Source organism: Clytia hemisphaerica, unplaced genomic scaffold (genome assembly GCF_902728285.1).
Source record: "Clytia hemisphaerica strain Z4C2 unplaced genomic scaffold, Clytia hemisphaerica genome assembly, whole genome shotgun sequence".
NCBI classification, from domain to species: Eukaryota; Metazoa; Cnidaria; class Hydrozoa; order Leptothecata; family Clytiidae; genus Clytia; species Clytia hemisphaerica.
In genome coordinates this window covers 414,051-439,560 of record NW_027103907.1, presented here as the reverse complement: position 1 = coordinate 439,560, position 25,510 = coordinate 414,051, and the positions used below count along the sequence as shown (strand labels likewise).

Here is a 25,510-nt window from a genome sequence, read left to right as displayed (position 1 = left end):
TTATAAACACCTCCTTCTCGCAGACCCACTGGACAAATTGTCCAAAATATCTTCCCCGGTGGAAAATTATCCTCAAATATTTGTCCCCGCTGAATAATCAAATCAAATAATCAAATAACAAATCCACACTGCTAAATTTTACGCGATTTCCTCCAATACACAATCTGGAAGGAGGTAGACAGTGGCATTCTTTTCCCTGACATCGAAAAGTTCTCTGAAGATCAACAGTTCCCACGGCTACATCACTTTAGGAGCTCTTCAATTGCGAACGAGTATAGGTGGGGCCCGATTTTTTCTAATATTAACTGACTAATTGTAAGGGGTTTGACACAAGAAATCAAGAAATATGGGAATAGTCATGGCGGGGGGGGGGTTGGGTTGGGATGAGTGAAAAATAAAAAAGTCTAAATGTTAAGCACAGCAGGAGAGAAATCAAATTAGAAGTGTGAAATTGCGTTCATTACAGTTTATTATCTGATCGACTTTATTGATATACACCAAAGCTTCATCATGTAACAAATATAAATTCATCACTTAGATATCTGTCAAACACTTGGGAAAAATTGCAAAACGTTGATGTACCAGCATTTGTGAGGATCATGAATGATGGAAGCAAAATTCGACTTGAAACATTAAAAGAGACAAATCCATTTGAAAATCCATCGGTAAATTATAGTGCTAGATCATTTTTATTTTGTTTGAAAAAAAAAACATCGATTCTCAAGCCAAGAATGATTTTAAGCAATTCTCATCTATATGATTTTCAGCATCCATTCATGGTTTCGAAGAATAAGAAGTCAGCTGGTACAGCAAGAAGAGGGCTTTCTTTCTACGGCGAAAATCAAGGTAGCAAAGTTTATTCTTAATGAATCAAGCATAGATCAGACTTATGTGCTTACTTGTAGGGGGAGTGGAATAAGCACAGGGAGGGTGTGTGTCATAATATTATTTTTCTACAAAAATTGCACTAAAGCATGAATATTACCTTCTTTAGAAATCAATGCAATGGATGTTGTAAGAATCAGAAATTCCAGCAATGCTGATGCAGAGATATCGACAAACCCTGAAACAGAAGGTGATGATTCTAATTCAAATTTGAACTCATTTAATTTTGAATTTGTGTTCTTTTAAATTTTACCTATTGGCTTATGCTATATCCCTCCCATCTTTATTTAAATTAGCTAATGATTTATTCCTATGGAAATAGACCAACTATCAAACTTTTCCATTTATTTCTCATAAAAAGGTGAAAATTACCTACCATAATAAATCTATTTAGATTTGAATAACGACCAAACAAGTTGTAATGATCTGAGTTGTGACAAAATACTAACATCACCTGAAAAAGAAAGTAAGAAAATTTCACAATTTTGCTATCTTTGATAGTGAAATGTTTTTAAGATTCAGATCAAACATATCCTTTTTGATAAAACTATATTTTCGATCAAATTATTTTCGAAGAAAAAGACTTTTGTTAAATGCCTTAATTTTTCTTTGATTTTCACATTTGTTGGAAGGATCAATTCAAACAAAAATGATATCTAAGCCTTAGAACAAAGCAAATCTATCCGATTCGTCATTTTTAAGGAATTATCAAAAAAAATCTCCAATCACTTTGACCTCAGTACTTAAGCTTTTGCTAGAACTCTGTGTATCAAGTATCAAACCCAGTGAAGATTTCATAAAAATACCTACCACGTGACCTATGTTTACATTCTGAAGAAACAAGCAGTGACAATGGCAATTTATGTGACCAAAGCTGCGGAAGGATCACGACATCACCTGAAAAATACAGTGAGATTCTTACTATATTTTTTACAAAATTATTTAGACTTGGTTTCGGGTGGAGATGAAAAGCTGGATAATCACTAATTAAAGATAAGTTAGAACTTAAAATAAGTTAAATCCTTAAAATGAAAATGACCCACCACGGTACTAACCGCCAACGTGTCTGTTACTGACTGCATGACCCCCCTGTTCTGGCACGAAAACACCCACACACACCTTGAAATTTCTAAGAAGAATCATAAATCACACATCTTGAATTCAAAGTTTATATTGTTAAAATCAGCGCACCTAGCTATAGCTTTTCTGTTTTAGGATTAATATCAGTTTCAAGGAGCACTCCTAGTGAATCGAAGACTGTGAGACTTCTAAGACAAATGTTTCCAGATGACCCATTCATAAATGATTATGACAACTGTCGCAGTAAATTTAAATCCAACAAGACCCTTTACGGAGATGAGTTTGAAGATATTTCTGCAAAGCTCTAAGTGAAGCTCAAAGTAATGGAGATGGAACTCAAAGAACAAATGGCAGCATTTGAGAAGAAGGTGTTCACAGAAAATTCTTCTTTTACAGTTTTACCAAAAGATGAAAAAGACTTGCACGAATACAGAAAAATCATCCAAGATTTGAAATACATCAAGGTTTTGCAACGTCAATGCGACGTTTCAATAGGAAAATGATGAAAATTTATGGCACCTACATTTTTACTATTATAGATCTATTAAAATTATTTGAATACCTTTCACATATTAAATTATTTATAAGTTCTCTTACACAAAATTTGTAATTTCATTAGTCTTAATTTTTATGATGGTTCCTTCTTTTTATACATTTACGATATATAATATGGTATTTTTTAATAATCTAGAGCTTCACTACAAAATATATTATTATACAGGAAAGACTTGCGCAAATCAGCATGGTCTACAAACTAAACTTCAGCTTGGGATGAATGAAGAGGTTTTTGAGAGAGGTGTAACCTTGTACAATGGTTACCCTGTGATTGATGCCACTGACGAGGCTAGAACTTTAAGGATGTTGTCTGGAGTTGTAGGTAAAGAAGGAAATGTTGAAATTATTGGTCAATGTTGGGAACCTAATTTGGATGATTGGGAAGGATCGAGGAAGTTTCTTGGTGATGTTGTTAAGGATAATAGTGTACCAGATGAATTTAATGCCTTAAAGAAAGTTGCTGATAAGATCATAGCAAAAAATCAACTTGCCAAAGACACTGCTATTCACAACTTGGTATCAGCTTCTGGAATAAAAACAAAGCCTCTCATTTACTTGATATGGCCTACCCCAAATAAAGGTTATCGATCTTTTCACCTCATGAAAATATGGGACCTTGTCAGGTCTAATTGTTTTCTTTTATCATCAGGAGAATTGAGGAGTGACCCAATCAACCTAGTTGGGCATGCCTCTAACTCAGCTGGATTCCAATTAGCCGCTGCAGTGGCGTTAATGACACCTCAGCCTCAAGCATTTAAAGTTGGGGTGAAATATTTGACCCTTGATGCTGGAGACAGTCAGTTTGCTTCCCCATACCTAGGTCCATTGCCATCTATTGCATACTTAGATTATGACCACAATCTTCGTCTTTTTCTAAAGTGTCTGAATTATTAGACCCTTGATCTTGATTTCTTTCCATCTAAAACTAGCACTCACATTGCTTCAATTAATCATCTGCGCGAATTAAAGGATATTTTGGATAGTAGTGGTAATTCTCATCTTTGTTCATTTTCCAATAACGATCTGCTTTTTGCTCGCTTTTTAGACCAGAATGTTGATGCAGCTCTAAAAATCTTTACTTCCAGAGTTGCACAACTTCTCCATGAACATGTTCCGGGCTCTGCAGGCACATCCTTGTACATTGAAGGTGTTGTTGCATTGTTTAAACCTTTCCTCAATCTAAATTGTAACCCAATTGCCAGTCAGGAAAGTATAAGCGAAGGGATTACTGTTTTCCGAATTTGGAAGCAAATTTTGAAGAAGAAGAAAAAAAGGTTGAATGCAGTAGAAAATGCAGCAAAAGATCCCTCTAAACGTGGAAAGTTCATCACTTATGGATGTGCTAAGACATCAGAAATTCTATTTGCAGCTGGTACTTGCCATATGTTGGCCATGTTTGCACACTTTAAAGAACTCGGTACAGCTATGCTACCTCTCTCCAATCGCGGTACGAAAACAACAGAAAGAATCATAAGTGAGATTCAGGGTAAAACAAATCAAATACAGTCTTTGGATGCACAGCCAACACTTGCCGAGATTATGCAAAAAATAAGTAAAGTGCAAACAAATCACACTGCTGAGGATAATATCCTTGCAGCAGGTGGTAAGAAACTTAGTACTACCAATCGAAGAAGGTTGTCCCAGAAGCTTAAGGTTGCTGAAAATTCAGATCATGTTTATCCAGCTTCTTTTGACGATTTCAAGCTGCAACAGCAAAGTGCTTTTAAAAGTGGTGATGAGAAAGGTATCTCTCTGTTTCGAAAATATTGCTCGGAAGGAATTGAATTCTTGGAAAAAAATGGTGGTCTTGGTTTTTTAAAATCTTTCAAAAATGGTGTGCCCGAAAAGAATAAATTTGAAGGTTGTGTAAGGGAAGAATATGCATTAGAAAAGTTGAATTTGAAATCTGCTGAACTCCTTTCAAAAGGTGCTGATGTAGAAGAAAATTTAATTCCCAGAAGATCAGACCACTGACATTAACAAGGAAAATGAAAAAGATGACATCAAGGAACTGATCTCTGAAGAAGTTCTAGAATCAGGAGATGTGAAAGATGAAGAGTTAGAAGCTTCTGAAAAGAGAAAATGGTATTTGTCAAGAGTTGTTAACGGCGAGGTAAGGGATATCCATTTAGCACAGGCACTGAAACTTTTCATCCCTCGTGAGTATGTCTCTAGAGAGAGGTCTAGAAGACACATTGCTGTCAAATTCCTCCCAGATCGAGGTGAACTGGATGAACAGCACAATGTGATTGCCTTTGTTGCGGTTTGGTGGGGATGTACACCTGATGGTGGGTATGAAATTCATTCGCTATCATCCTAAGCTTATCTTCCAACTACCATCTGGTCTGGGAATTTACGAATCTGTATTCAACAACTTTGACGGTGGAAGAGGTGTGATCGGAGGACCACATGAAATCTTCACTGCAATTCATCAAACATACTTCACTGAGGAAAAAACTTTCAATTTCTTCACTGATCAACTCAAACTCTACAGATGGGGTATCCAGACAAATCCAGACATCAAGAGATTATCCTTCACCAACAAACTCAAACGCTTTGACGAAGTTGAATCATCAGGCACAATCACTTATCGTTGTATGAAGTGTAGGAATTGCAAATCATGTAAAGAATCAGAACGTATTGAGATGATAAGCATCAAAGAGGAAGCTGAGCAAGAACTCATCAATTCATCGATTACAATCGATTCCAACACTCAAACTGTAACTGCCATGCTTCCGCTCATCAAAGATCCATCAAGACTGGCTCCAAACAAGGACATTGCCATGAAAGTCTACAATCAACAGCTCAGGAATCGAGGGTTGTTTTGATGAATGATAAGAGTTTGGTTTCCTCTGGAGTGGGCTCTTCAGATGTCATATTGTTGATAACATCCAAACGATGCTGACGCAATAAAGCGCGTATCTCTTCCAATCTTTGAAGAATATTGTTCAGTTCTGTTAGCGGACAGCCAACTACTTCTACTTCATCGACAATGTCGCCTACTTCTTCTGACATGAGGATAACTTTGTTCATGACAGATGCCATTATGAATAAGGGATTTGACGTTTCCGCTCTGATAGAGTCGATTGAAGAAATCAATTGTTCAAGTGATGAAGAATGAGTGTCGAGTGATTGTAAAGTAGTTTCAAGCGTAAGTTTATTTACCTCAATTGATTTGATGATGGGTCGTAGAGTGATGTCGTCAAAGTTTAAGTCAGACGGCAAGTTATTTGAGTCAGTATATTGTTGATGAGATGAATCAAATACAGATTGTTGATGTGGGGGTTGATCGACTACGGATCGGAGTTGTGAAGATTGATCAGCTACGGATCGGAGTTGTGAAGATTGATCGGCTACGGATCGGAGTTGTGAAGATTGATCGGCTACGGATCGGAGTTGTGAAGATTGATCGGCTACGGATCGGTCTTGTGAAGGTTGATCGGCTACGGATCTGTGTTGTGGAGATTGATCGGCTACGGATCGGTCTTGTGAAGGTTGATCGGCTACGGATCGGTTTTGTGAAGGTTGATCAGCTAGGGATCGTTGGTGTTTGGGAGGAACCTTCTTCCCAGTAGTACCATAAACTGCAAAGTCGTATGGTTCGATGTGTCGGCGTGGTCTACCAGACATACAGGTTGCACTTTGTTTGAATGTTGCGGTGTCAGACTACACACAAGTAGGGGATGTTTGTAACTTTGCAAAATGATTTAGATCAGCATGTCAGCTATCTTTCTTTCATTCATGTGATTACAAGAGGTTCAAACTGTAAATAGAAATTAAGACAAACATAAGTAACTAGAAACAAATAAATAAAAAAGAACTAAATTCTAAGACTAGAATGTGAAAAATGACTAAGTCTAGAACATGACAAAATGGCTAAGTCCAGATCCTGTAAGAAAGGCATCTGGGAAAATGTATAGCTATCAAGATATCAAAATATATTGTAAAGAAAACTAAGAAAAACTTAACCTAACTTAACCTAAGTCCAGGTGTTGTGCCTCAACACTGGACTGATGAGCTGATGAGGCAAACAAAACAAAATGTGACCATGCAAACAGAAAAGCAAAAGGAGTGGCTGAAAAAACTTACCAAATTGGCCACATGTGTGAGCTGGTGAAAAGTAAAGCCAATGTGTACACAAACCAACATATAGACAAGTCAGTCAATGTAATAGAAAGTGGTGCAAGTGTAAATGTAAACAAATTCTAAGTCTCAAAATTCATCAATTCTCAATTCAAAAAGTCATCAAGACTTTGATTTATGGGATCAAATCAAGTGGGAATCAATCAGAATTCGCCCTCAGACGCATTGCTGAGATGAACAAAGAGGAATATCCAGAAGTCAATGAAATCATCCAACATGACGTTTATGTGGACGATTGTATCACTGGCGATCACACCATTGAAGCAGCTCACAAACGAGCTGATGAGTTACAAATTGTGACATCAAAAGGTGCTTTCAATCTGAAAGGCATCACCATATTTGGAGAAGATCCACCATCACATCTAACAGAAGACGGTGTTTCTGTTGGTGTCGGAGGAATGAAGTGGTTCTCCAAAACTGACGAGTTATCATTGTCAATTCAAGATTTGAACTTTGCGCCGAAACGCAGAGGCAAGAAGAATACACAGACTTCGAATGTAATCCCTAACGTGCTAACTCGACGACATTGCTCATCTAAAGTTGCCGAAGTTTTCGACATTCTTGGTAAAATCGCACCATTGGTGGCCGCCATGAAGATCGATCTACGAGACTTGTGCGACAGACAGCTTGACTGGGATGACCCAATACCAGATGAGCTAAGACCAATCTGGCTGTCTCATTTTGACACAATCACAAAAATCGACCAGTTAAGATTCCAACGACTTGTTGTACCTGCTGATGCTGTTTCACTCGATGTGGAGACCTTGGACTTTGGTGATGCTAGCAAGACAACAATGTGCATCTGCATCTATGGTCGTTTTCTTCGTAAAGATGGATCATACTCTTCTCAATTGGTTTTTGCCAAATCAAGGATGGTTCCAAAGGATCTGACTCTTCCACGTGCAGAACTACTTGCATCACTAATCAATGCTCACACAGGAGAGATTGTTCGCCGCTCATTCCGATCCTTCTTCAAATCATCCTTAAAGTTCACAGATAGCCAGATATCTCTTCATTGGATTTCAAACGAGCAAAAGATGTTGAAACAATGGGTTAGAAGCAGAGTCATTGAGATTCATCGTTTCACGCACAAGAATCAGTGGCTCCATGTTGGATCGAAACAGATGATTGCTGATGTTGGTACCAGAAAGGGTGCAACAATCAGTGACGTTGATCAACACTCGCAATGGATAAACGGTCAACCTTGGATGCAACTACCGTGGATCTACATCAATGCTTCCAAAGCCAGCAGCCACAGTTGGTGGGGATGTACACCTGATGGTGGGTATGAAATTCATTCGCTATCATCCTAAGCTTATCTTCCAACTACCATCTGGTCTGGGAATTTACGAATCTGTATTCAACAACTTTGACGGTGGAAGAGGTGTGATCGGAGGACCACATGAAATCTTCACTGCAATTCATCAAACATACTTCACTGAGGAAAAAACTTTCAATTTCTTCACTGATCAACTCAAACTCTACAGATGGGGTATCCAGACAAATCCAGACATCAAGAGATTATCCTTCACCAACAAACTCAAACGCTTTGACGAAGTTGAATCATCAGGCACAATCACTTATCGTTGTATGAAGTGTAGGAATTGCAAATCATGTAAAGAATCAGAACGTATTGAGATGATAAGCATCAAAGAGGAAGCTGAGCAAGAACTCATCAATTCATCGATTACAATCGATTCCAACACTCAAACTGTAACTGCCATGCTTCCGCTCATCAAAGATCCATCAAGACTGGCTCCAAACAAGGACATTGCCATGAAAGTCTACAATCAACAGCTCAGGAATCGAGGGTTGTTTTGATGAATGATAAGAGTTTGGTTTCCTCTGGAGTGGGCTCTTCAGATGTCATATTGTTGATAACATCCAAACGATGCTGACGCAATAAAGCGCGTATCTCTTCCAATCTTTGAAGAATATTGTTCAGTTCTGTTAGCGGACAGCCAACTACTTCTACTTCATCGACAATGTCGCCTACTTCTTCTGACATGAGGATAACTTTGTTCATGACAGATGCCATTATGAATAAGGGATTTGACGTTTCCGCTCTGATAGAGTCGATTGAAGAAATCAATTGTTCAAGTGATGAAGAATGAGTGTCGAGTGATTGTAAAGTAGTTTCAAGCGTAAGTTTATTTACCTCAATTGATTTGATGATGGGTCGTAGAGTGATGTCGTCAAAGTTTAAGTCAGACGGCAAGTTATTTGAGTCAGTATATTGTTGATGAGATGAATCAAATACAGATTGTTGATGTGGGGGTTGATCGACTACGGATCGGAGTTGTGAAGATTGATCAGCTACGGATCGGAGTTGTGAAGATTGATCGGCTACGGATCGGAGTTGTGAAGATTGATCGGCTACGGATCGGAGTTGTGAAGATTGATCGGCTACGGATCGGTCTTGTGAAGGTTGATCGGCTACGGATCTGTGTTGTGGAGATTGATCGGCTACGGATCGGTCTTGTGAAGGTTGATCGGCTACGGATCGGTTTTGTGAAGGTTGATCAGCTAGGGATCGTTGGTGTTTGGGAGGAACCTTCTTCCCAGTAGTACCATAAACTGCAAAGTCGTATGGTTCGATGTGTCGGCGTGGTCTACCAGACATACAGGTTGCACTTTGTTTGAATGTTGCGGTGTCAGACTACACACAAGTAGGGGATGTTTGTAACTTTGCAAAATGATTTAGATCAGCATGTCAGCTATCTTTCTTTCATTCATGTGATTACAAGAGGTTCAAACTGTAAATAGAAATTAAGACAAACATAAGTAACTAGAAACAAATAAATAAAAAAGAACTAAATTCTAAGACTAGAATGTGAAAAATGACTAAGTCTAGAACATGACAAAATGGCTAAGTCCAGATCCTGTAAGAAAGGCATCTGGGAAAATGTATAGCTATCAAGATATCAAAATATATTGTAAAGAAAACTAAGAAAAACTTAACCTAACTTAACCTAAGTCCAGGTGTTGTGCCTCAACACTGGACTGATGAGCTGATGAGGCAAACAAAACAAAATGTGGCCATGCAAACAGAAAAGCAAAAGGAGTGGCTGAAAAAACTTACCAAATTGGCCACATGTGTGAGCTGGTGAAAAGTAAAGCCAATGTGTACACAAACCAACATATAGACAAGTCAGTCAATGTAATAGAAAGTGGTGCAAGTGTAAATGTAAACAAATTCTAAGTCTCAAAATTTGTTTCTTCTTCTCATGCTTGACATGTTGACACTTTCATGTCTAACACAAGAGTGTCACAAAAAGAGAAATCAGCTCAATTTATAGTGTGTCAGAAAAAAGGAGAGAAACTAATTAAATGGTAATTAAAAAATATAAACGTTTTTCCTATAAGCATAACACTATGGTAAGAACATCATTTTATAAGAAAAAATGTGCTTATAAATAAAATAAAGTGTTTTGTGTGATTTTTCATAGATTTTCTATAAGAACTAACTAGGAACAAGTGAAATTTTCTATAAATTAAATTCTAACAAAATAAATTATTTTCTCTTTTTCAAACCAGAAATAGGAGTTAATTTTATCATTAACTCAGTTCATTTTACAGCCTTTAGATTTGTTTTAGCTAAAGTTTCTGGGAAAATCTCTGTTTGCAAAGTGGCAGCACTTAATTGTAATGGTAAATCTGTGATGAGTGCTTCAAACTTGGATGACAAAGTAACTTGTCTTCTTATTCCTCTTGAAAAGGTGCCATTTGAGACTAATTTGTATGTTTTGCCCATGAAAATTATTGTTAGCAGTTGGATCTAGGTGTCAAATGTGATTGGGGAGTTGAAGATGTCCTGTAACCAAAATGGACAGTACAACATATTAGAAAAATCCCTTAGTGTTTTACAGGAAGCTGAAAAATCTCAAAATTTGTCGGAAGATTTGGAATACACCAAGAAGCTTTCAAATTCTTTACTTCCACAAGGCTTTCATGAAGTTCATGACGTCATTGACAAACGATTGGACCCAAAAACTGAAGAATGTTTGTATCTGGTAAAATTTAAAGGCCAAGTAGAGTGTGATCCAGTTTGGCTCACCCAATCTTGCTTTGACCGACCGATTAACTTCTCTAAGAGAAAAGGATTCGTTTCTTCTGAGAAAGTCTTTGCATCTGAAAATTCTTTCTTAAAGTTTGCATTGGAGACTGGGGTTCCTTCTAAAATGCAAAGAGCTCCAAAAAGGAAATTGTCTATGCAACCTAATTCTTCAGTAAAAAAAAGGAAAAGTCTCTGCTAAAATTAAGGAAAAATTGAAAAATTTCTCATTCGTTGATGCTTCTGCTGAAAAAGACTGTAATGGTAATACCTCTTTGATTGATCTTGAATGTGTGCCTGATGGTGATGATAAAGGTTCTACCTTAACTGACGAAAGAATTATGGAGGAATCTATTAAAAGGGTCTCCGATGGAAGATGGTTAGACAGCAACATAGTACAAAAAGCTACTGGCATGATCAAAAAGCAGTTTCCCAACATCAAGGGGTTGCAAGATCCATTGAGGTCTAAAAGTCAGCGTGCAAAACTTAAAAGTGTACCAGTCACGGATGATTTCAGAGGCGGATCTGGGATTTTTTTGAGGGGGTTCAAAAATCTCTTTTCAAAAAAAACTTTTCGGAACAAACGTTTTGGGCGTAAATTTTGCACCCGCCCTGTTTGGGCGGTGTCACATTTTTTCCATTCAACATGGGGGACGTTGATGAGCGCCTGCACGTCTGCAGTTCCCATTACCTATGAACTCCAAACATAGGCCTCAGCGGGGGACCATTCAAAAAGTATGTACGCTCGAAAAAGGCAAATTTTGACTCCCCCTCCCCCTTGTACGCTTTATGTGTACCCCCTCCCCTTCAGCGTACGTACGCTTTTTAGTACACCCCCCTAACCAAAGTCGAAACTTGTAACTCTTGTAACAGTAGAATATGTAGGTATCTAATCGTTTGTGGTGATATTCATATATACATTGGGAAATTCCCTAACTGCAACTGCGCACATCTAGTTTCTTCTTTTCAATCTTATCACACAAAACGTTCATAAAACGGAAATATAGTTAGTATTATATTTCTTATATTTCTTTGGTTTGACCTTTTATTTTGATAAAACAGACACCCAGAGCATGCTCAGAACTGCTTGTTTGGTGTATATTCTTTTATATATTCATGGTTCTTGCAGAAAATGTTTTTGAGAAAGCCATAGAGCAAATAATTGGTTTTGAAGAAAAGTTTGAAGAAAAAATAAGACAATTTATAATATTAAATACTTTACACACTTCAGTTTCATTTCGTGAATATTTAAAACATAGTGAAAAAGTTCGATAATTTATTCTTATAACCTTTTTTTTATGGAATTTCTTTGTAGCGAATTAATTGGCTGACAATCAAGCAAAAACTTTTCATGTTGAGTATGTTTACATTATAAAACCAGAAATGGATAATATTTTGAAAACAGTGATCAAGTTAAAAAATAAAGGAGATTATTTATATAATATATACATACAAGGGAATACAATATTCTTAAGATGGAAAAATAAAAGATTGCCAAAAGGTGGAGTACACCATGAGTACTGATATAATGTGTTTTATGTGCAAATAGACTCAAGAAATTCTAGCTCTCAAATTAGATGAATAATCTCATAAAAAAGTACTTTTTACATTCAAAGTAAAAAGTTAAAAGTTTGATGTTCTTAAGCATTATTAAAGGTACTAACAGTAATCATCAACAATCTGTAGGAAAGCACTTTTTCAACTTTCACAATTGTATGGAGTGTTGTTTATAATTCTTTTGGTAGAGATTGTTGTTATATATCATTTCATAAATTCTGCATTCAACCGTACTCTTTTATGCTTACTTGTAGGGGGTGGAAGATGCAGGGGCAGTACTCTCAGAGAAAATCCATAAAATGGGGGGAGATCATTATTAACTGATTTTGGGGTGATTTTCCCAAAAACCCCAAGGAGAATAATGGTTTGGCACTTTATCAGGAAAATTTCATAAATTGGAGGTCATTACAAAATGCTAATTGGGTGATTTTTTCCAAAAAATTGCAAAATGTCCATCTACAATTAAGCACAAGAGGGTAAATTTTTCAGAGGTCACCAATGTCTCTTTTTGTATAAAAGTACACCACATTTTCATATGATCACGTAAAAGTAGTCTTAGTTTTGTTTTGCAAGTATAAAGTGGTAGGAACTCTCTTCTTACGACATGACGAAACCAAAAATATTTCCTCGCATCACATTATCTTGAAGCATGCATGAAGGTTCACCTTTACAGAAGTTTCATTCTTCAACCAAATTCAATCAAATTACTAAAATATTGTTCCCTAGCCTTTCTTCCAGTCCCTGTTATAAAACAAATTTTGTTTTGTTTTTCTATAATAGTTTTCAAAAATAAAGCTAGCTAGCTTTTTTTCCATGTGAAATTTATCAATGTCCAATGCAATGATGGGAGAAGAATCTCTCGAAACGTAGCAATGTGAAATTCATCAATGTCCAATGATGGGAGAAGAACCTCTCGAAACGTAGCCAATCGCAAATCTTGTGATCCATATGTAGCTAGGTAGATTTTTCCCCGTGATATTCCCGATGCCCGATGATGGGAGAAGAGCCAAACGTAAATTCGTGATTATATTCAAGACACAATAAACTTCCAGCCACCAAATATTCACAAATAAGTCCTTTCCCATAAATAAATTCCAAACTTCATTTATCAAGCAAAATTGATTTAAGTTTTGTTTCTGTTGGTAAAGCATTCATTTCCTCTAAAGATAAACCAAAACAAAAATGTTTCCTCAGAATGAAAGTATTTTTCTTTTATCACTCTTCACCACATCAAACAAAAGCAGATGAAAATTCCATCACACAGTGTCTTTGTCAAAATCATCATACATTGATTGATATTGTTGTGTGATTCTCAAATTTACTGATTAAATTGAACCAAAAATGTCCTCAAAAAGATAAGTAATTGCCTGATTATTACCACTTTTCAGGACTTCAATTCCTTCTTTAAAACACTGCATTGAACGCTTGCAAAGAAGTGAGGTCGTTTGCCGTACGAATGGCTACCCTTCAAATCATTTCAATATTTTGCCGGCGACGACATGCGACTGAAAGTTATTTTTGTAGGAAAATCTTTTACGCTCAAAACGGTCGGTCTCGTATTTCGAGAAATTCCTTGAACCACCTCAAATTTGCCATTTCACTGGATGCATTTTCTGAACCAGGTTCAAAATCAAAGATTTTCCTAGCACAGAACACAGCTAGATATTAATCCCGCAAAAAAAAGTCATAACAAAGATTTTTTACAGCGCGGGAAAGCTAGCTACGCTGTACACATTTTTTAGCTCGGAAAAAGCTAAGTTTGTCGCGCGCACCACGGAAACGCACGCCACATGCGTACAACCCCTGGTAAAATAATATCGAGATATGACCAAAAAGAAAAATCAGTTCCGATCAGAAAACTAGATTTCACTTGAAGAAAGGGTCTTTGTTTTTTTATTTACTAAAAGGGTTGGGGTGGTTCAGCTGAACCATTTGAACCCCCTCAGATCCGCCGCTGGATTTATTCAGTATGCAAATCCATAATGACGATGAAAACCACTGGGTCTTATCACTGTGTAAAGGGAAGGATGTATACATCTATGACAGCATGTACTTAGAGCCGTCGCAAATTTTGAAGGCTCAACTTTTCCTGTGCTACAGTGATTGCATAGATGAAAGAAGGCTCAAAATTCAGTACAAAAAAGTGATGAAGCAGTCAGGAAGTTGAGACTGTGGTGTATTTTGCATTGCTTTTGCCATTGATCTCGCTAACGGAAGATTTCCAGAGAGAGTGATGTATTCTCAGGAACACATGAGAAGACATCTTTTGGACTGTATTGAGAATGACGAACTGGTTCCTTTCCCTGTAGCTGAAGATTATGGTGATTTCATAGATGAAGTAGATAAGGAGTTTCCTTGGGAATTTTCTCCTCTTTATATCAATATCTAAATTTTTTTTTGTTTTTCTCACGATTGCTTTTTGTCATTGTCCTTGATATTTCTGTTATGCACTGATTTTTTTAATTCGTCTATAGTCTATAGAGAATTTGTTTTGACATACTATAGATCTTGTTTGTTGACTTGTTTTAGTTGATTTTGTATATATTAACGTTGCATTGGCTTGGATAGTTTTGTTTGGGTTTAAAACGCATTGTGTAGTTTAACAGGTGTTCCTCAGAATTACCGTTGCGTACCTCCATTGTTGTGTTTTTGTATATATATTGTGCTTGAAGGAGGTAACTTGCCGTCGCCTTAGAGCAAAAAAAAACAAAAGTAGTTTTTCATTTTTCTATGATTCAAAGTCTTTTCACTAAAATATTTTAAAAAACCGTACAAAATATTTCCAGATCAACTTTTTCCCTGACCATTGTATAACTGAATCAAGGCTAGGGCGACGCCTGGTCCACAGTCCAGGAATAGGCACAGTTCACTTGAATCTGTCAATAAAAAAGGATGGGCTCCTTCAAGTACTTAGAATTTTACAAATACTTTTGGGAAGCTATTTGTAGGATGATTTTCTTTTTCCAGAAATATATAGATTTTTACAGATTGCAACGATTAGTGTTTGAATTTTCTTCCCATCATAATTTCTGCAGATTAGAGCTAAAACCTCATAATATTTTGTACCATCAAATTAGTTTGATCTTCTAGATTAGGTATAGCAAATTGTTTTAAAGAACGATAACGAAAATGAGCTTCCCAGAACTGTCAGACACCAGCGTTGAAACCGTTATTGAGAAGCCTTTAGCTCCAAATGATGCAAGACATGTTTTAAGAACCTTAAGAAACCGAAAAAGACGGCACCAGAAAGCAAATAACTTAAACCAATTAATAAAAGAAAACACGGATAATAGATTGAAAGAAAATGAAGATATTTTAAAGCTCCTTATCCAACAACAGAACTTGCAGCCACAACGCATCCCTCAACAAATCAACCCTCAACAAATCAACCCTCAACAAATCAACCCCCAACAACAGATCTTGCATCCACAAACCTCTCAACAGTACAACCCTCTACAACAGAACTCACAGCTACATGTCACTCAACAACTCAACCCTCAACAGCACGACCCTCTACAACAGAACAACCCTCTCCAACAGAACTTACATCCGCATATCGCTCAACTTAACCATCAACAGCACAACCCTCTCCAACAGAACTTGCATCCAAATAACCCTCAACTCAACCATCAACAGCATAACCCTCTACAACACAATTCTCAGCCACAAATTTCTCCACAATACAACTTTCAACCTCCGATCGCTCAACAATACAACCCTCCACAATACAACTTTCAGCCACAAATTCCTCAACAACTCAACAACCAACAACCATTCGTTAACCATAATTTAGTAAATTTGTTCCGACTATTAAATTCGCCGTTTTTCAACTGACACTGGTTGGCCTGCAGTTTCTTTTGTTAACATTTGATTATCTCTTTTGGCTTTTGTTTTTATTTTATCAGGCCCTCCTAGCGGATTTTATGATGGCGTGATGATAGAGACCTTTTTCTTGCGTGATTACGTGATTTTTTTCTTCATGATCAGAGGTCAAAGCCTGATCATGATTTGAAAGATTTTTGAGCCGTGATGCTTGATTTGGACTTTTTATCCAAATATTTTCCTGATTTTTGTGATCGTGATTGAATTGAAGACAAAAAAATGAGTGATTTCGTGATCAGACTTACCGCTGGGGGGGGCTCATTTATTCTGTATTGATTTTATATTTTTTTCATAAGAAAGCATTCTCTCTTTGGATGCAGGCAGGATGCATGCTTAGGCAAAATTTGAAATGAAGGTCAGACCATGAAATATCTTCAGAACTTCTAAAACTTGGTGCTCAAATTAATAATAACCTGCTCAAAAAGTTAAATAATTAAAGAATCGTAGATCTGCTTCAAGCAAAGCATGTAAGTTAGAAAAAAACTTTCACAATCAATAATCCTATTTTGTTTAGTTTCATATTTTGATTTTATGTTCAATGTTTTAGATGTGTTCTGTAGCGATGTCTTCTGTGTCTACCCTTATGTTCAGTTAAGGCTCAGATAAGGTGTCCCAGGCATGGTTATTTGCCAACGTTTTCTGGAACATTTGTGAAACCATGAATGGGGTTAAACAGTGCATACTCAACACTATTTTCTTAGGTAAAGGTGACATGAAGATCACGTGTGCCTATCACACCCGACTCAAGGCTTTTTTTTGACAGATTTGTTTGTTTGAATGTACTATTATTGTCTGTCTTGTAAGTTTATTATTTGTGTAGTGATTTGAATAGTGACATTTTTTTTGATTTGGTTAGAGAAGCTTGCATAGTTTGCACCCCCTTTTTAATAGGGGGTGCCAATTTTCTTGGGGGCCTTTGTAGTGGGGGTACAAGGTTTGCCTATAAAACTAGGGGGTGGGAATGTAGGGGGATGTTATTAAAAGCGCTTATATATTGTTAATTGTTGGCTTGCGACTGTATACATTTTTTCTCTTTGATTACTTTGGTAGCGCGTAGAGCGAGTTTAGATCTTCTGCAAAAATAGAGGGGTGTTAAGGTTTCATTACAGAAGGGTGATGGGTATATAGCATGGGGGTATAAAACCGAGGGGTGTCACTCTCCTCTGCAAACTGTGGCTTGTGATGCTTTGATCTATGTATGCAACTTTCTGTAACATCTTCCAAGGTTGCAAAAAAAACAAAAACAATATTGACGGATCAAGTCCAAAGGAGTAAGACGAACGTTTAGGTTAAAATCTACTTCAATTATTGCTCTTTGTCATTTCGTTTTGTTTTAGAAACCTGTTCATTTATTCAGCATAAATTTGAGGTCGCTTATTTTGTACTGGTTTATTTATTAGTAGGCAAAATGCTGATTTCGCATGTTGCTGCTACCTTTCTTATTTGTATATATTCTTAACTGTTCGAATTTTTATCTCAAAGCAAAAGATTTTTATTCTTGACTGTTCATATTTTAACGATCATTTTTAAGACTTGTATTACTCTAGGGGCTGAGTTAGGTCCCGTATGCGCATCAGCGTATAGTCATTTTTTCTTTTGATCATGAAAGTATAGCCCTTGAAGAGTCAGAAAACGTGTGTGGCGTTATTTGGATCAGGCTCAAATTTCCATAATGGCGGATTTTAGATTTTCAACCCTTTTTGGCCCTCTTGCTTGAAAAAAACATGACTTTAAACATAGACATATTATATACCAATCGATCACAAATTCTATGCTGATTAAGGAAAAGGTCAGAATCATGGTCTGAAAAGTTCGTTATCTGGAGATATGAAGCACTTTCGATTTCGATTTTTTGAAATGACTACTTTTGGTTCCAGATTTGCGTGGCTGTAACATTTGATTGGCTTACTTAATTTACTTGAAATTTTCGGAGGGTCTTGCTTACCGTTCAAATAATAAAATTCAGGAAAAGTTTTTTTTCTACATGAATTTCGAAATCCATAATGGCGGATTCAAAATTTTCTTTCGTCACATGGGCTCTTAGGCTCTGCTAGGCTAAGAAAAATATTTTTCGAGCTTAAAACCATGCATATTATATACCAATCGATCAGAAATTTTATGCTGATTAAGAAAAAGGTCAGAACCATGGTCAGCCCCTAGAGTATATGTATTATATTCTAAAACCGAAAATAAAAGCAGAGTTTATTATGTCTATTTACATACTATTTACAACTTGATTCTCCTCTTGTACAGCTGATCAAAGCACGTTTTTTATATATCATTATAAAATATCTGCCACTCAATCTCCCGATGATAAAAGATAAAAGAAATTCTAATGAAAGAAATTCTGTGAATTTCTTCATATTATATTTTTTTTAGGTAAGAAAAATTAACAAGAATTTACATGTCAAAATTTCCATAAAATCTTTGAACTTTGGTTAATAAACATCAAGTCTGTCAAACCATGACTGCCAATTTGGATGCCTGTCTATACGGATGTTACAGGTAAGGAGCATTATTTATTACTTCCATTGGCGTACAGTTTATATTTAAGGAGTACTCATTCCAGAAGCACCCACCGATGAGAAAGTAGCTAGTTCTTTTTTGCCAGGTAGAAGATTTTGAAATTAAGAACGGATCCCGGTTTTCAGGGGAACAATCTCAACAGGGCACTATTTCCTGCTACACTGAGAAAACTTATTCAGAACAGATGTTAAACCTCTGGTTAGATGCTTATCAAGGGACTTTCTGTGATATCTGTTTTTATCTGCCAGGGCAGACGGTCACTTTTTTCAGTCTTAAATGAATCAACAAAACAGATGCTCACATGCTGTTTAGCGATTCTCTAGAATACTTAGAAAAGTTTTTCAGATATTGTCATTTCGCCAGGAACAGAGTCGATATTCCAGGTACTGCACTCGCCTTAGCAACTAAAGATCAATTTTTACCGCCTGTTCAAACTTTTAGCTAGAACAGATCACTTTTATTCAGTGATAATTTGCTGAGAGCAAAAATCGCCATTTCCAGCTGGAACATGACTTTAGCACAGATAAATCGAAGAGGCGTTTCAGTGGGAGCTTTTGTCGTTCAAACAATCATCATTTATATTTTTAAGGTATTTTACGTTTGTTGGCCAAGAACAGTTGAGGAAAATTCATCCAAGTAAAAGAAGGAATTACGAGATCTTAATTCCCCTATTGTTTTATGAAGCAACATTCACCAATATAATATTCGATTTAGTCTCATTAAAAGGTATATACTGTCGCGTGATTTCTGCCAAATTAAACTCTTGCAAATTTATTTTTTCAAGCAGTTAGCAAAATTAAATTCCTGCCAAAATTTCTTCTTTTATGGTACTCCTAATTTCATAGCTTTGAAATATTATAATTTTCTATTTTCTACCTCTTAGGTTTCATCAGTCTTTGGTCAAAAGAGAAGTTGTTTATTGGGATCGTGAAGATTGTGATTTTTTTATCCGGAGACTGCCAACGGATGACTTATTGCAATTCAATCACTTCGCTCGTCAGAACATTTAAAAAGTTTTCATGAGAATTTTATCATCAGCAAATATTTCATTTTTTAAACATTTATCCCTGGACATTTTATTAAATTTACCAAATAGACATGGCCATTTTTTCAAAGATTTTTTGCAGGGGTATCGAAAACCCCTGGACAAATCATCCTACACATCCCATGAACAGATTTTCTTCCGAAGAGTCCAAAGCGTTTTCCAAATTTGTTTAAATGGAGGGCCTCCTTATGCCAGTGGGGTTAACGTGAACTACCTTAAGGGAGCTAATTTTTGCGAACATTAGTTCCGCGAAATACGATTTTCACTAAAGATCTTCAGAACTCTTAAGAAATCGCGAGAATTCGGGAAAAAATTGGTGTCAACCGAGAAAATAAAATCCACAAAAAGCGTTTATTTTACAAACTCGTATCGCGAAAATAGTTCCCCAAGGTAGCGAAAGGTTTAATATTATTTGATATAATTTTCTCCCCTTACAAATTATAGTTTAGGAAAATTGTAAATTTTTTGTACTATATTAATGCCTGATTTTATGAAATATTAAACAAGACTGAAAAGAAACCTATTCTTATATCCTACCATGATCTTATCAAACAATTTAAATTGCTCTATTTATTCCCCTGAATGTGTGCTATTTCAGGCTTTAAAACAGGTTTTTCTTTTTTTAATGGCGTTTTTGGACAAAATGTCCTTTGTCCGCCAAATTAAATTCCCGTCAAAATTTCTTCCTTTAATGTACACGTTCTTTTTTTTGATAAAAAAAATAAATTTTGCGAAAAGACTATTTAAATTACTTAAACTACAATAATTCTTCAACTTTTACTGTGCTTGTTTCTTTTTCAACTCGGGTTTTCCGGGCCTTGATTATATTTAATGGGTCGATAGGAGTGTCAAGCAAAGTTAAAATTTTGGTTCTTTTAGATACCTTAAAGTAACTAATTTTCGCAGTCGAAAAAAAATGCGGAAAATCGCATTTTGCGGGAATTAATTTTCACGATTTTGCCCTATTTTGGACACCTTTCTTTCATTTTCCTAGGGACTTTGCTGATTTTTTTATGAAAATTGGCCAAACTTTGTAATTCGCGGGTTCTATTTTTTCGCGGTTTTGCCGAAAAATGCAAAAATTAGTCCTATCTTAAGGTAAATGTTTCGGTTTTCTTTTTTTAGTTCTGAGTTGATTTCTCGCCTTTCTGTCCTCTGGCAACATCGGGCGCGCTTAGTAAATACAAAACAAAATCTTAAATCTGCTGTCCGCTTGCTGCCTCACCTTCTTGTTTAAATCTATCTGTTTACCCGACCTAGAAATACGATGTGCTGTTCACTGATTACGTCATCATCTAAAATTATTATCTGCTGTTCATTGAGTTTTGCCCGACCTAGAAAATACGATGTGCTGTTCACTGATTACGTCATCATCTAAAAATTATTATCTGCTGTTCATTGAGTTTTGCACGACCTAGAAAAAACTATCTGCTGTTTATGAATGATATCTTCTCCTGAATAAGAACAGCAGATAATTTGAAGAAAACAAGCCATCCTAGAAAATGGGATGTGCTGGTCCATATTCAAAGAAAAACCCTTCACCTGGTAAAGAACAGCAGATATTTCGTACAAATGGCTCGTCGAATGCTTCTTTTTTTACTGATACTTTTCACTCCTGCTTTGATTTTACTGAAGGGAGCTTACATTTTACAAACTTTTTGTTTATGACGTCATGCATAATTAATGCAATTTGGTAATTTATGCAAATTATGTAATTTTTCTTGGTGTTCAGTGTACATAATGTTTATACTTAGTTAAATTTAGCGACACAAATTTGAACGTTATGTTTTTGTTTATAGTGTGTTCGAAATAAATGACTTTAGTATTTTTATACCCGGTAAAAGCCCTGCGTTCTGGTAGAATCGGACATGTAAGTATGTTCTCTCGAGAAAGAAAAGGAACTTGTGACAATTAATTTACCGTATTCATTTTTCTTATATTTTCAGCATAAAAATTTAAAATAGTCGTTTGGGAGAACTTGGCGGTTTTTTGAAAAACTTTATACTGTGACATTAGTTTCTAGAGACAAGAGCATTAATTTGTTATTCAATAGACTGTTGAGTTCTCCTAAATAGGTATAAACAAAAATAAAATGGCAAAAACAATGAAAGGAAAGAGAAAGAAGATGACTTATGCATAATCTTGCCAACTACGTGCCCTTGATCAATATGGTAAAGTAAAGGTACTGCAGATTCTACACAACAAAGGCAACAGGTTTCCCGGCTTCAGAGGAATTCCCAGGTCAACTATGTATCGTCACAGTCAGATACCGCTGGATGGAAAAGGACTACGGTGCTGTTAAACAACAGATCAAAATTCTACGCACATTTGAGGGAAGCTTCAGCTCAAAGAGACTACATCTATCACTACCAGAAATTTAGCAAAAAGCTTCAAACTCGACATTCAGGAGACATTTACGAAAAATTGGCTGTGGATGCCGAAGCACCCGGCATAAAGGTATATTGAAACAGAAAGATCTGTAATCACGCCTCGAACTATGCAAAGCAAATCAAAAGGTTAGGGCTTGGCCTTGAATTTTGGAAACAAGGAATTAGCTTTTATCTCGATGCAGTAGGCTTTATTTATAAGCAGAACCCTTTGAACCAGGCACGTGCTCCCACATCACGGGAACAGAGAAGAAGAGACAAAGGACGAAAGGCCTATAGGAAGGCTCTACCCAAATCAAGTTCATGATGGCAATATCTTTTCAACAAGGCGTTGTGCTCTGTGAACAGTACGAAAACCGCCTTTGCGGTAGAAAGTTTTCTACAATGATTAGAGAGAAATTCCCTGTCGCTTTTATGCTATCAATCAACCCCAAATCTAAATGGGTTCTACATGATGGATGCCCGGTTCAAAATTCAAGACATACCAAACGTGCTTTGGAAAAACTTGGTGCTCACTTGTTTTGTTTACCCGCCCGCTCTCCAGATCTCAAACCGATCGAAAACTGCTTCCAATTAGTGGGGAAAAAGATTCGCAAAGAAGCTATTGACAACCAAGTAACTCATGAAACAAAAGAGGAGTTTGCGATGCGGGTTAAAAATATCCTATTGAATTACCGGAAAGATAAAATAGACAAAATTATTTTGTCGATGGACAAACGCTTTGAGGCAGTAATTACCAATAATGGCCAGCGTACAAAGTATTGATTTTGAAAAGTTGACATGGTTACTGATAAAATGGTTGTGTATATATTTACATTATATAAATATTGCCTGATTGATCCATTTTTAATTTAGAATTCCAACTTTGGCTCTGAGGTAAAGAAAGCCAACCGATCTTTGAAATTATAAAAAAACGCCATAGTTTTGTGAAAATTATGAAAGACACAACTGTTTGGGGAAATTATTAAAACATGAGATAATGCAAAATTAATTATGGGTCAAGCAATAAAAGTGAATTATGCGTCAAGCAAGTGTCTAGCAAAACAAGCCCCACAAGGTGTGATGTTATAATTGGCAGCATCACGGTCAAATACATGTTTGAAGTTTTAAATATTCCACCATATGTCCATTTGGTTGGTTTCTCCCTCATCAATTTCTCCGTTGACAATTCGAACAATTTTCTTCTCAGCATTTGCAAAAATGGGTTGTCTTTTTGTCCAAAGGAGGTCCGTTGAAATCGATATTTAGGCCTGGCAATATTGACAGGGAAACCTTCGAGAAGATTTAGAAAAAGATTCCATGCCACCTTTTGTTTCCCATCCTTTTCATACCTTAAATCGTTCAAGAATGCAATTTCTTTCTCAGGAGCACCCACCCAGTTATAATTTCTGGGGGACGGTGTCATAAAACAATCAAAGATTTCAATCAACGGCATTAACGTAAAGGACTTAGCACAATTACTTTTTCCACATATCATAAGATTATAGGCTTTGCTTCTGCCATACCACAGGGCGTTCAATACAAGCTCTGTAAACCTAGAACATGATATCTCATTTAAACGTAGCACCTCCCATGCACTGGAAAGCCAAAGACCGTTGCATAGTGACATGATGTTTAGCGCACTCACCATCTTTTGCTTGACGTAAAATTTCAAGCCTTGACATATTCTCACGGATTGCCTCATCCTCAACCAGTTCTATACCTACTACCATTGAAATTTGCTTGGTCTTAAAACTTTGGTCAGGATGAGTATAAAGATACCCTATTCTGGGAGCAGAATCGAGAAATAGCAATTTTGCTCAACCCAGAAGGTGAATGGGATTGTTATACATCGTTGGAACGGAAATTTTATGCTGATTATGGAAACCCGGGTCTTAAAAAGTCCATCCTGGACAAAATTGCAAACGAGGCTGGAGTTTGCACTCCCTCGTGGTGTTTTTTCGATTTTACCTGTTTTAGGGAACCTGCTTACTGTCAGCAAAGGAAAGGGTTTTAGAATTTCATTTTTTATGCAAAATGCTGTCAATTGAATGGGTTAATAGAAAAAATTCAAAAATCTCGAAAAAAATATTTTTGCACTCCATCTTGGAGGATTAGGGCGAAAAATCAATTTTTTTTCGTAAAATTCGTCAAAAACTAGTCTGAAATTATGTCAAAGTAAATCCAAAAATACTTTCCTGCTAAAAATACTATAAAAGAATAAGAAATTATAACAAAATAAATTAAAATCGGCTCAAAACGCTTTTTTTCACTCCCCCGTTGGTGTTTTTATTGAAAAAAACGAGATTTTTGGTGTTTTTGAAAAAAATACAACATTTTCTAGCTTTTCCTTTGATCTACGACTGGAAATCCCATCTTTCTCTTAGAATCATTTTTATGTAACACAAAATGCTAAATATTCTGAAAAATGACCCTCCTTCGCTATTCAGTATTTTTACTTAAAATTCGTCAATAACTAGTCTATAAACCACTGAAATTGTGTCGAAGTAAGTCCACAATTATTTTCTTACAGAAAATACTATGAAAGAATAAGAAAGCATAACAAAATAATAGAAAAATCGGCTCAATGGCTATTTTGTACTCCCCCGTTGGTGTTTTTTACAAAAACGAGATTTTGGGTGTCTTTGAAGAAAATATTATAACAATTTGTAGCTTTTCCTTTGATCTACGACTGGAAATCCTGTGTTTCTCCCAGAATCATTTTTTTTTTCAACACAGTATGCAAAAAAAATCTGAATAAATCACCCTCTTTCGCTGGGTGTTAGGCCAAAATTTAGTGTCTTTGCTTAAATTTCATTAAAAACTAGTTATTATCCATTGAAATCGTGCCTAAGTGAGCTTTTTAAAGTCACAGAGGTTCAAAATGTTACAACATGGACCGGCTGCCGGAAAATTTTATCACTGAAACTGTCTTCTCCAACAATCATCGGGAGTGGTCCTTCACTCCTCGCATCACTCTCTGATGCTGATGAAGTCTACAATATCTTGATCAATGTTCAAAATATCACCATTTGCATGGGTGGGTTTCATAGAGCGATGAAGAACCACTTTTATGATATGAGTTTTCTGCGATCCCACTGTCTTGTTTACTGTTTTGTGCTTAATTGTAGTGGCGATGGAATAAGCAGGGGGGGGTGGGTATTCCAGGAGAAATCCAATAAAAAAGGGGGGTCTTAATAAAGTGATATTGGGGTGATTCTGCTAAAAAGCCCTAGGAAAATGAAGGTTTTAGCGATTTTTCAGGAATATTTCATGAAATTGGGGGGTCGTTATAAAATGAAAAAAAAGTTGAAAAAATATAAAACGAACCCCCTTCCCACTACAATTAAGTACGAAGGAGTACCCCAAAAGAACAATGCGAATGGCGGGAAAAAGTAGATTACTCCACGCGAGCTT

The 25,510-nt window shown here is 36.3% G+C and overlaps 4 protein-coding genes across 4 annotated transcripts; 2 read left to right on the top strand and 2 right to left on the bottom strand.

Annotated features, from left to right (window-relative positions):
* Window positions 1–4,977: 4,977 nt before the first annotated feature.
* Window positions 4,978–6,728, bottom strand: LOC136809043 (uncharacterized). The gene is made up of 2 exons (XM_067065617.1): window positions 6,610–6,728; window positions 4,978–6,283 (listed from the first exon to the last, which is right to left on the bottom strand). The coding sequence occupies exon 2, from the start codon at window positions 6,148–6,150 to the stop codon at window positions 5,326–5,328; it is 825 nt and encodes a 274-aa protein (XP_066921718.1). The 5' UTR covers window positions 6,151–6,283; window positions 6,610–6,728; the 3' UTR covers window positions 4,978–5,325.
* Window positions 6,729–6,836: 108 nt separating this feature from the next.
* Window positions 6,837–7,976, top strand: LOC136809087 (uncharacterized). The gene has a single exon (XM_067065665.1). The coding sequence runs from the start codon at window positions 6,837–6,839 to the stop codon at window positions 7,974–7,976; it is 1,140 nt and encodes a 379-aa protein (XP_066921766.1).
* Window positions 7,977–8,113: 137 nt separating this feature from the next.
* LOC136809041 (uncharacterized) lies at window positions 8,114–10,020 on the bottom strand. Its single transcript, XM_067065616.1, has 2 exons — window positions 9,746–10,020; window positions 8,114–9,419 (listed from the first exon to the last, which is right to left on the bottom strand). Exon 2 carries the CDS (start codon window positions 9,284–9,286, stop codon window positions 8,462–8,464), a length of 825 nt encoding a protein of 274 aa, XP_066921717.1. The 5' UTR covers window positions 9,287–9,419; window positions 9,746–10,020; the 3' UTR covers window positions 8,114–8,461.
* A 5,383-nt stretch (window positions 10,021–15,403) lies between these two features.
* LOC136809086 (G-box-binding factor-like) lies at window positions 15,404–16,108 on the top strand. Its single transcript, XM_067065664.1, has one exon. The coding sequence runs from the start codon at window positions 15,404–15,406 to the stop codon at window positions 16,106–16,108; it is 705 nt and encodes a 234-aa protein (XP_066921765.1).
* The last annotated feature ends 9,402 nt before the right edge of the window (window positions 16,109–25,510 follow it).

Excerpts from the sequence above, each read along its gene's own strand:
- LOC136809043 (XM_067065617.1), bottom strand. The coding sequence starts at position 6,150 with ATGTCTGGTAGACCACGCCGACACATCGAACCATACGACTTTGCAGTT.
- LOC136809087 (XM_067065665.1), top strand. The coding sequence starts at position 6,837 with ATGAACAAAGAGGAATATCCAGAAGTCAATGAAATCATCCAACATGAC.
- LOC136809086 (XM_067065664.1), top strand. The coding sequence starts at position 15,404 with ATGAGCTTCCCAGAACTGTCAGACACCAGCGTTGAAACCGTTATTGAG.
- LOC136809041 (XM_067065616.1), bottom strand. The coding sequence starts at position 9,286 with ATGTCTGGTAGACCACGCCGACACATCGAACCATACGACTTTGCAGTT.